The sequence below is a fragment of the Leptopilina heterotoma genome, unplaced genomic scaffold, assembly GCF_015476425.1.
Source record: "Leptopilina heterotoma isolate Lh14 unplaced genomic scaffold, ASM1547642v1 Lhet_58, whole genome shotgun sequence".
NCBI lineage: Eukaryota > Metazoa > Arthropoda > Insecta > Hymenoptera > Figitidae > Leptopilina > Leptopilina heterotoma.
In genome coordinates this window covers 2,740,573-2,752,748 of record NW_025111131.1, presented here as the reverse complement: position 1 = coordinate 2,752,748, position 12,176 = coordinate 2,740,573, and the positions used below count along the sequence as shown (strand labels likewise).

The window sequence follows — 12,176 nt, the reverse complement described above, 5'->3', positions numbered from 1 at the left end:
AATGCGGTGCAAAGTTTAAGCTTTAAAAAAAGGAAACCGGTTTGTACCGATTGTGCGCAGCATTGAAACCAGCCTACGCCGCATTGGACTCATATCCCAGTCAGAAATGAAAGATCTAATCGACGTCTAAAACATCTATCTATGTGGAATCTAAATCGACATCTATATATAGACGTCGAAATGGGACGCCACAAAACGTCTATAGACATCGAAATTGTTGTCTATTAGACGTCTACTGCTCAGAATTCGGCTGCTCATTCGCAAAAGACGAGTGGTCTATTCCATATCTTAGATGCAAAGTATATGTTTAATCGCTGTCTAGGACTTCGAATAGACAACTTAATTCTTGTTGGTGCGCACCATCAAGAAATAGACGATTTAAACAATCTATTCGATGTCTAAGTAATTGTAAATACGTCTGTTAGACTGGCACTAGTTACACGATTATATTATTTCCTGCAAAAATTTCTGACATTCGTAAAAGTTACCATTAGACGCAATATCGTACATTTACTTGCTTCCCAACAGTGTCAATATACCGAGTATGTCAATATAGCGTAAACTTGATATAAAATGTGTATAGAATTACACTAAGCCACTGAATGACAAATATCTTTGAAGTCAAACAACTTTGACAACCATTAGACCAAGGGTTGATCGAGATAAGCAAAAAATTCTGGTTCGCCAAAAGAAACATGTAATACAGTCAACTCTATCAATAGTGTCGCAAAATTGCACAGCGTTTACGACTTTTCTTGAAACTGTAGTACCCCCACTGTTTATATATTTCTCTTCTTGGGGAAACTCGAAATTCAGAAGCCGAGCTAGAGTCTCGAAAGTGGGGATAGAGCTCGAGCGAGAAAGAGGAGAAGTAGTACTAGTGGCACTATTGGTAGAGTTGACTGTATTAGTGAATTTATAAAAAGTTAAACTCTAAAAGATTGTTTTCCCTTTTTCAGCAGCGCTTGGGATACTATACAAAAATCTACTTTTCATAAAGTTTGGAAATCGCTTCTAGGAGCGACTCATTAATAATAAATTCTCAACAGAACAGTGATGAGTTAAGACATTTTCCTGACATGATGATAGAAGAAATAGTTCAGCAACTCCCTAGTCTTAATTTTTCAACAAATCAAATGAGGAATTCCCTATTTAATTGGATCGAAAATAAAGAAGAAGATTGCGGATGGGAGAAAGCCATGAATTGAAAGCCATTTAGGATACCTAGTGAATGTGTGAATGTTTACGTTTATGCACACCTTCCAAAGTTACAACAGTGCACAACACTCCCGACGAATGCAAGAAAGGAGTCAATGTCAGATGGAGATAAATAAGAAACAGACTAAAACAAGAGGTATACCTATATATAAGTAATAATAATCGTTTATTTTCTTCCGTTGTTGTAATTTGTTTATGTTTTTTGATCGATTATCGGAAGAGTGATAAATGAAAAACATATTTCACTTGTGCAACGTTTCGGTATCTTGGTTTGACACCGTCATCAGGACACTAGTCATTTGTTTAAAAAATGTTAAATAAACAATTGGTTACATTTGTAACACGTCTTTAATAAAATCGTCAGAGAAATTAAAATATCATTTAGACTGAACACTGACATTTCTTATGAGTGACAAAACAAGACTATATATTTATATCTAGAGTAACATTTTGTTTCGATCTATAGGGAATGCTTCTAATATCATCATTATAAAGGTCTTAATTTCCTGTTATTTCTGGGTGTCTGACACCCAGTTTTCGGTTTAAGGTAATTTCAGTAATTTTAAAAAACTTTTTATTAATTATTAAGATTAAATAAATCATTATGAAACCTACTTTTCTTCAAAGTAGATGTACTGAGCTACATAAGATAATTTTTCTAAAAGATAATACCCTATTCCAGCTTGGAGAACACACTTAAAAGTCCCCGGGTGTCGCACACCCAGTGTGCGGTTTAAGGATGGATTCGTAAGTGTGAGCTTTAAGGGTTAATCCTATAAGGACCAAATGTACAAAATCTTAACCTAAAGTTCGGCAATATTTTTAAATAATAAAACGGAATAAGAAACATTTGGCAATAGACATTTTTTATAGTTTAGAAACCTTTCTTTCAAATGTTATGTTATAAAATACGGTAATTTTAAAAATACACAAATTTCAAATAGTTTATTAATAAGAAACATGAATTTCTAAGGTTTTTTTGCATAAAATACTTCTGCTAGATAATAATACATAATATTCTTGAATACAATTTCATTATATTTTGGGAGTTTATGTCACTAAATATCTTTTATATTCTTTTAAATTTTTAACAGGTTACACAGACGTACACAAAACCTATTATTCAACAACTTAGTAAAAAAATAATATCAGTCTCAGGATAAAGTGATATGAACTTCAATCCAGTAGTTATGAAAATAAAAATTTCAATGGAAATCGGGGTAAATTAATATAATTTTTCGTGTTTGATAAATAATTTAAAAGTGGAGTGCCCAAAAAATTCTAATGTCTAAATTTATAATTTCAAGATGAATTATTTTAATGGCGTTTTGTTTAAATTCCATTTTCTTCACAGAAAATAGAAGTGAAAAAAAGATGTTTATTATACCTACAGTGCAAATGCAAAAAATCTTTATTTAACTGTTGTAACGATCTAAATCTTTTCTTACTTTTCTTTAAATATGCCATGTTCTGATTGTTTCACCAATTCATATTTTATCGCGCTAGGTGTTAGCTTAATAGGTACTGCGACCACCGGTCGTTAAAAGAATTATAAATTCGGGTGTCATCGGACCAAAGACGAATGTTCTTATGGTTACGATGACGATTACGCGAAAATTCTCATCAGAGAGAAGCGTGCCTTCGTACACGCATCCTCCTCTAGATCAACTCGTAGTCCCCCCTACTCCATGCCAAAGTTACCACAATTTTAAAGTATAAAAGTAAAAATCTGCGCATCAGTCTATTTCTCTCACAGCACTCGACACGCGTCTACTTTCGCCGCTAAAAGATTGAAAGTTGACCTCGATATCATTCGCAAAACCGCAGGTTGGAACGAGAATTCTAAAACCTTTGCAAAATTCTACGATAGGAAAATCGCAGCAAATAATCAAGCATTTGCAAATGCAATTCTAAACGCATAAAATCACATTTTTCATTTACTTCGTTAAAGTAATTAAGAAAACATTCGTTCTTTTTTGTAATTTTCTAATAAATAAGTTTAATAGCATTGTGTTTTTCCAATTTATTTTTGCCGTGATTATAGCTTTCAACATCTACGAGTTGATCTAGAGGAGGAGGCGCGAAATACAATTGTATAATTGAACGAACTTACCTTGTGAAGTTCAATTGAAATTGTATGAGCGCCTCCTCCGAATAGATCAATCCCATCCTTAGTGATGAAATATTAAACCATTATCTGATTCCTCAGATATTTCCCTATTATATTAATTACGGCAAACTTTAAAAAAATAAAAATAAATTCTCACAGCAGTGCGATGTGCGCAGATTTTTACTTTTATACTTTAAAATTGTGGTAACTTTGGCATGGAGTAGGGGGACTACGAGTTGATCTAGAGGAGGAGGCGCGAAATACAATTTCAATTGAACTTCACAAGGTAAGTTCGTTCAATTATACAATTAAATATTTACTTTTTAATTATTTTTGTTTTATTGTGTCTTTGTTCCCATCACTAAGAATATCATTTATAGGAGAACATTTGCGCTGCTATTCAATGATCATCATTTTGTAAGTTCGCTCAATCTTCTCCATATCATCTATTGCTCTCGTCTATCAATTGAATTGCAACTGCTCATTTAATTAAAACTATAGGTAAAATCAACTTTTGATACGAGAAGATTTCGTTCATTAACCCTTGTGTCGACTGTCGTAACCCGAACCCTTATCCTCATTTATTTAATTTTCAAAAATATCAAAGTCTTGCGAAGTTCGCCACACTGTTTTGGTGAGTCATGTTCAGATAATTTTTGTTTATTTTGATGAATTTAGCAAATAAGTATATTTAATATAAAAAATAGTATTTATTTTTAAATTTTTAATAATTTTTACCGAGTTGTTGTAAAATGGGTTTTGTATGACTGCGTAACCTGTTAAACACTAAAAAAAATTATTTAAAACTATGTAACACAAGTCCTCAAAATATAATCAAATTGTATTAAATAATATAATATATATTATATTAATTGAAAAGCATATTAACTGCGTAAAATATCTAAAAAAAAAGTATGAAAAAAACCTTTAAAATTCATGATTTTATTAACTATCTGAAACTTGATTATTTATAAATTAACAGTATTTTATGCTGCACTACTTAAAAGAGCGGTTCCTGAACTATTAAAAATGTAAATACTTAGTAAAATTTCTCTTATTGCGTATTGGTAAAAAGAATTGATATTTTACTTACCAAACATTTGTTAGTTAGTGGTAAAGAAGCATCAAAATTATCTTCAGGAGTATCCATAATCATTGGGTCATCTTCTACTTCTACTTCTTCAACCTTAACATGTTCGATAGAATTTGAGTCTTCAGATCTTAAAATATTACTATTTGAAGTTGCGTCTTGTGTATAGTTTAATTTTTGACTCTTTGAATTATCTTGTTTCATATTGAAATAAGCATTAGATATTTCGCTTTGATGATCAGCCGATAAACCTCGTATTTCTAATTCCGTGGCTATACTGATTAAAGAGGGTAAATTTTCTTCAGTTACATCAATAGAACCTCGATACATAAAATGTAGAAGACATTCCATCTCTTCCATTGGTACACCTACATTAAATAGGAACTTATTTATTCGAAAAAAGATCATTATATTAAGTTTTGAAATAATATTTCACAGAAATTGTGGTTATGTGAAGCAATATTTTAAATTTCTAAGATATATTTAAACAGTTGATTTTTTATAATATAATAATGGATATGGAAAGTGAAGTAAGTAGTTTAAAAAATAAATCTGGTTGTAAATTAATGTTTACCTTTTAATATAAGTATGGGTTGGTCTCCATAATGTTCTTTAAAAACTCTTTCAAAATAAGGGCTACATGCTGCTAAGACAAGCTTATGTGCTTTTAATATGCCATTTTGACAAGCTAGTGTTGTGTCTGTGAGTATTCCATTTTTATAGAGCTCTTCAAATAATCCTGATAAATTTGCCAAATGATTATTCCACGTCAAGTTAAAAGTTTTCTCCACCATGATTCTGGATATCTATAAAAGCCTTGTAGATACCTGAAGTAAAAACAGAGAAGAATCAAATAGCTGTTCATGAGGTTGAAGTTGCAAAAATTGATTTTAAATTTAGGTCAAATATCGACTTTTACCTACAGAAAATTGACTACAAATAAGTGATTAAAGCGCAAACCACAAGTTTACACCGAAAAGATTGAAATTTCACACGAAAAGTTTGAATGTTTTCTTTTTATTGGTTTCATTGCAATTTAGCAATCTTTCTGTGGTGTAAAGTTGTGGTTCATGGTTCATCCATTATCTTAGTTACAAAAAATTGTTAAAGATTTATTTTTGAACCATAGTGTAATGGCAAATTATTCTTTATTTATCGAAAGCTATTTTTTAAAAGGATTAAAAAATAAACTTTTATTATTTTAAAAAATACACTGAAACGCCGATCGTCGAGGGCGCCCCGAGACCTCCACTCGTGTCACAAAAATCACCGTAAAGAAATGGCTGCCTTTATCTTCTTGTTGCTTAATATACTATTTTAATTGCCACCTGTAGGTAATATGCGGAGAACACACATAATCATAATAGCACTAAATCATAGAAATTGCTGACAAGTTATAATCGACGTGACGCTGTGCATTTTGAGTGTGAAGAATCCGTTTCAATCTCACATTTGCTGAAGCATCGTTAAAGTAGTGTGAAATTCTAGAAAATGTCCTGGTAAAGAAAACATCAAAGATAATCTCATTCAATGTTTAGAGGAAGACAATGTAGAGGAACTCAAAGATGATTCTTGGATACAAACTAACAGGTGTAATTTGAAGACTTTATGTATGAATGCAGCAGATTTGGCCAATGAACTTTGTGACGAATTACTCAAATGGAAACATCATGACTTTTTCAATCAACAGCAGGCATTGTTCTTCAAAATTTTGCAAATGTATTTAAAAACTAATAAATTTCTCATTATATTTGATTTTGTTGAGAACTACAAGTTTGTACTTAAAAATGCCGCGCAAAGATTCCATTTGGAACAATGACCAGGCCACAGTTTTCACAGTTGTAATATATTTCCCGAGTAATACGGAACTAGAACACAATTTATATCAGAGCGGTCAGAATTTTAAAAATAAGAGCAATTTCGCTAATCTTTTACTTCATGAATCGAATTTTAAAATATCAGCTGAATGGCCCATATTGGTCCAATATTGGGAGTTAATCCGCGTCCAACACGGCAACCAATATTGGGCCGATATTGGACCGATTATTCGGTCCAATAAAAAAATAAAAATAGTCTATACGGCTATTTCTCACTGGGTAATCGACTGAAATTTCATATGGGAATTACACTGAAAAAAAAGTTCTGGTTAGGGTATATTTAACACGATATTCCAGTTAAAACAACCAGAATTCTGGTTAAATTAATTAGAATTCTGTTTAACCTAAGCAGAAAAATCTAGTTAGGGCATATTTAACACGAAATTCTAGTTAAAAACAGGTTTTCTGGTAATTCCAACCAGAACTTTTTTTTCAGTGTACTTGTAATTTTTCCTGAAGTTTACTCAAAACTATATTTTTTTAGCATCTGTGATGGTTGGCAGTAGCATAATGATAGTATCGTGTAACATCATCTTTTTAACATCAAAATCTGACTATCCATTTCTCTCAGTGTAAGTAAGAAAATTAAGTGAATATATATGTTGTTGTCCAAAAAATTGAAAGAAAAAAATACTAAAAATCCCAGTAAAAAAAAACTAATTCAAATGAATTGAAACGAATTAACATTTTTGGTAGGCTCCAATTCGTATTTGTCACAAAGCGGGATTCACTCAAGCTCTTTGTATATTCAATTGAATTTAATTCAATATGTACCAATTTGTCCAAACGAATTCGCATTCGAAAGAAATGGCCAAGGAATGCATTGAATTCGTGCTAACGAATTGAAAAAAATTAAAGGCTCAAAACTTGTCCAGTGAATTGGTACGGATAGAAGGTTCGGAAGTTCAATACAGTTTCACGAATTCAGGAAAATTGCATCATGGCTCCAATTCGTATTTGTCACAAAGCGGGATTCACGAAAGCTCTTTGTGAATTCTTTTTAATTCATTTCAATTAGTTTTCGTTTACTGGGATAGGAATTCACAAAATTTTTTTTAAATTTTCATTTATAAACATAAAACATGAAAATATAATAGCTTTTTTGTCGATATTTTACATTAGAAAGTTTTATTTACATAATGAAATGTAATTGTTAATAATACTTAAATGAGATCTTTCATAAGAATTGGTTTTTTAAAAACAGGCTCATAATTTTGAGAAGTTAAATTGACACCTTCTTTCTCCTTATTATTTTTTAAAAAACTATCAAAAACTTTTTATCAGCCATCTAATTTTTAAAAATGAAACGTAAACATTTTTTAGTAATTTACTAATAACAACTATCAAAATGAAAAAAATGGATTGTTTTTAGTCATATAAATTTTTTAAATTTTAGAATCCACATAACCATAATTTTGTACAATAATAAATTATGAGCAATTTAATTCCAAAAAAAAAAATTATAATTTTTTTTCTAGATATAGATCTTAAATCTTTATAAATGATTTTTTTATTATTGAACAACCGACTTAAAACACTGTATTATTGAAAATACAATTAATATTTTTAAATTTGACATAAAGTTTGTAAACATAATATAATAAGGCTTCGTCCATAAATTACGTCACACGTTTTTAGCCCATTTTTGACCCCCTCCCCCCCTTTGTCACACTGCGTAACATCTGAAGGAACCCCCTCCCTCTAAATTACGTCACAATTCGTAAACCCCCCTTTAATAAATTTTTCCAAAATGAATCGCTGTCAATATCTAATTTTACATAAATAAAGTGGATTACTTTCGAATAAGGGGGACCTCCGATTTCAATAAAAATTGGTATACCAACGTATTTTGATGCGCTGATTACAAAAATGATAATGAAAATTGGCGCAAATTTGATGTTCATGGTGAAAACTATAAAAAAAACCATAAAATTGTGATTTTCTTGCGTATAATTCGCTGGATTGGATTAATCATATTTTTTTGTGTTTAAAAATATTTGTAAATTTTTCTCTGCTCTTATATGGAGGAGAAAGAAGTCATTCACCTTCGGTTGGAAATTTTCTTTTTATCAAAATTTAATTGATTGGAGAGATAATTGTGATATTTTTTGTTTTCTATTTAATTCTGAAAAACCCAAGGTGGATGACTCCCTCCTCCATAATTTTTTGTGTTTAAAAATATTTGTAAATTTTTTTTCTGCTTTTAATTCGAGAAGGAAGGAGGCATCCACGCATTTTTGCGTTAAACGCAAAAAACCACAATTTTATGGTGTTTTTTATGGTTTTTACCATGAAGATGATCTAGTCGCCAATTTTCACTATGATTTTCGTAATCAGGGCACAAAATTACGTAAGTATACCAACTTTCATTAATATCGGAGGTATGCGCTTTTCGGAAGTATAATATCCTTCGTTTTTTTACGAATTATTCGCAAGAAAATCACAATTTTATGGTTTTTTTATGGTTTACACCATGAACATCAAATTTGCGCCAATTTTCATTATCATTTTCGTAATCAGCGCATCAAAATACGTTGGTATACCAAGTTTTATTAAAATCGGAGGTCCCCCTTATTCGGAAGTACACCCAACAATAAAGTTATACTTATATAATTAGTACATTCTTTAATATTTTAAAAACAAGAAATATATTTGATATTTTTATTTATTACAATTTTCTCATTATAAGAAATAGAGTATAAAGTGTGACATAACAAAATAAAAGGTCCCCACCCCCCCTTTGTCACAATTAGTCACATTTTCATAGACCCCCTCCCCCCTAAAAAGTGTGACGTAATTTATGGACGAAGCCTTAAATAATCACGTTAAATAAATATTATTTTGGATTTTTAATCAAACAATTTATATAACCAAAAGAATTGTTTTCATTCTTAATTGATTTTTTCTATATTTGATGAAACTTTTTTAAAGCCAAAAAAGGTATTACTATTAAATTATATAGTGAAAAATGAAAAATTTAGTTTTAATTTTTTTAAGAAGCTTAAAGAATAATAAAATTAGATACGAAAAATTCAAAACGTTAAAAAATTGTAATTAAATAAACATCCACTATTAGTAATTATTATAATAAGGCTATTCAAGTTGGGTGGGGGAAAATTCAAGATGGATGCTAACTGGTGCACAAACATTGTACAGAAAGTGTATGGGATAGAGTCTAATTTTTTAAATATCTCGCTTAAACGAAATTTTTAACCATAAGTTTATTAGGATTTTATGTTTCATTTTTAAAGAACTATTTTTTGCAATAATAAAATCAATAAAAAAATAAAATCGATTTTTATTATTGCAAAAAATAGTTCTTTAAAAATGAAACATAAAATCCTAATAAACTTATGGTTAAAAATTTCGTTTAAGCGAGATATTTAAAAAATGAGACTCTATCCCATACACTTTCTATACAATGTTTGTGCACCAGTTAGCATCCATCTTGAATTTTCCCCCACCCAACTTGAATAGCCTTATATATTATAATCACGCGTCCAATAATAAATTTAATTCACTTCGAACTGACATTTTCAAAATATTTTTCTATTCAATTACATGTTATGGTAAGCCTATACGCATACACGTAGCGTCACACAGTGGTAAAAATTGTATAATTTATTAATATTTTTGTTACATTAAATTAATCTTTTCTTATTAAAAAATTAATTGTTTATTTATATTTTTATATGTTGTTAATTAAAATGCACCTAATTTATTGTAACACAGAGGTTTATAATTTTTTCTTGAGATAAGATAAGACAGCTCCATTTATTTCGTTTCCATTTAGAGTGTGAGGTGTGCTTTCTATGTTCTTTTTTATTCTTTATGCTTATTTCTTATTTCGATACTTTTCGAGTTCGACTTTTTTCAATTCGAGCTTTTTCTATTTTTTTAGAAAGGAGAAAAGGATAAATATATTCTCTTACCCTCATGGAAAGTTTTCGATTTACGTTTTATAATTTTTAATATGCATTAGAACTTCGCCAAAAAAATTCTAGTTGATATTTAAAGTAACCAACCACGAACCACGGTTGATACAATGAAATAAAAAAGTCTTTGATTGTGTCAGCTAAAGTTTGGTTGTGACAACTAAAATTTGATTGTCACAACAAAAGAAGTTTTTGTTGCTTAAATACCAGTTAAACTTTTTGTTTGAAATCACAATGATTTACAAAAATGATATTTATTTTTTTAAAATATAAAATTACCTTATTAACGCTATTAAAAACACTTCTATTCGTATTAGATGAATAACACAAAATCTAATAATTTATGTTACTCTAAAATCTAATATGATTACGCTTAATTAGAATATATTTAAAAAGTGATATATTAATTTGTTAAACTTAAAATTATAGTTAATTTAAAAAAAACTCAATACAAAGTAATTATATTGATTCTTCATAATATATCTAATCAAAATATTTCCAAGTTTCGCGTGTGTTCCTTCATAACCAATACCGGTATCTGTTACAAGTTACAACAGAAGAATGCAGTTATGAATAGTTTCTGTTTAAATAATATTTGTCACCAGAGTACAGCATAAAGTGTAATACATATCAACTTGAGAAAATATATATATCTAATTTTGGAAAGTAATTATATTTTAATTTTTCTAATCTATATTTAATATTATAAATTTCTCATTTATCAATATTTATTATTTTTGATTAATATTTATTTTATAAAATTAAAAATTTTTCAAAATATTTATTATTAGAATTAAAGATAATGTTTATTAAACTGAAGTGAATCGTTTGTAGTCTAATAAAAAAATAATTAAACTAACTTTTTCTGGTAAATTAATTATTTGTAAATGTAGTAGGAGTTTTAAAAAAATTTAATTTAGATTATATTTCTGACAAACTCATCTCATCTATTTATAAAACTTACACAGCAACATTTATGTATAATGTTGTGCATTTGTATCGAAACTTTAAAAATAAATATGTACCAGATTACATAAGATAACTTGAATTTAGGAATAATTTTGAAATTTGTTTTATAAAAAGTAAACAGAATATGATTGTAGCTTACCTCAGCGTTGTTTATTAGTAAATTTGACTTCTCCTTATTTAACCTATTTTAACACACACAGCCTACTGAGACGTACAGTGACAGGATACTAAAACATTATGTGAGTAAATAAAAGACCGATAATAAAATATCGCTGAAAGGGGGCACTGTAAAAATGTATTGAACGGCGGAATAGTGATTAATAAGTAAATGTGTAAGGGGCACAAGCTATATCTCCCTCGTACAAGGCTCGACTGATATCAGTGGGGGACTGTGTACACTTCGACCTAGCCCCACCGGGGGGCGTCTCTCCCCCTGCCGTACACTCCAGCTACACCATTACTTTCGATCCTAACACCTAAAGCTCGCCCTGTCATTTAAACAATCCTGATATGATAGACAAGCGTCAAAATTAATAAGCAAACATTCTTCTACATTTTTAACATTATTTTATCAAAAACAGAATAAATTAACAATATTTTTAAATAATACCTTCATTATGTCACACAACATAATATCACGAGGGTATTTTAAATTTTTTCAAGAGTATAGATTTATGCAATACAATTTAGCGATGGGGAAAAATTATTATTTAAATAATAATCGCGTAAAAATTATGTAACAATTTTATAAGGTTGCTTATTTCATCTATTCTCTGTTTTTGCAATATTACACTTCTATAAATCGTAATTTATTCTATAAAATTAGCTAATTTATAATTTTATAAAATAAATCATAAGAGAATTTTATTAAATTCAATTATTTTAAAAAACATTTTAATTGAATTCCTCGGAAGAATTCAATTTTTAAAAAAAATTTAACACACATTTCGAAAACATGCAATTTTTTCTAAAATTTT

General features: G+C 29.2%; 1 protein-coding gene across 2 annotated transcripts in view; it reads right to left on the bottom strand.

Moving 5' to 3' along the window:
• The window catches only part of LOC122508834 (zinc finger protein 184-like), a 28,882-nt gene extending 17,273 nt beyond the window's left edge, over positions 1 to 11,609 (bottom strand). Inside the window, exons 1-3 of one of the 2 annotated variants that reach the window (XM_043622407.1) lie at positions 11,339 to 11,609; positions 4,993 to 5,245; positions 4,422 to 4,786 (exon numbers count right to left, since the gene is read on the bottom strand). In XM_043622407.1, coding sequence (XP_043478342.1) covers positions 4,422 to 4,786; positions 4,993 to 5,212 — 585 coding nt within the window. In that variant the 5' untranslated portion in view covers positions 5,213 to 5,245; positions 11,339 to 11,609. The remainder of the gene's footprint in view (positions 1 to 4,421; positions 4,787 to 4,992; positions 5,246 to 11,338) is intronic. The other variant, XM_043622406.1, reaches the window with a different exon arrangement.
• Positions 11,610 to 12,176: the final 567 nt, after the last annotated feature.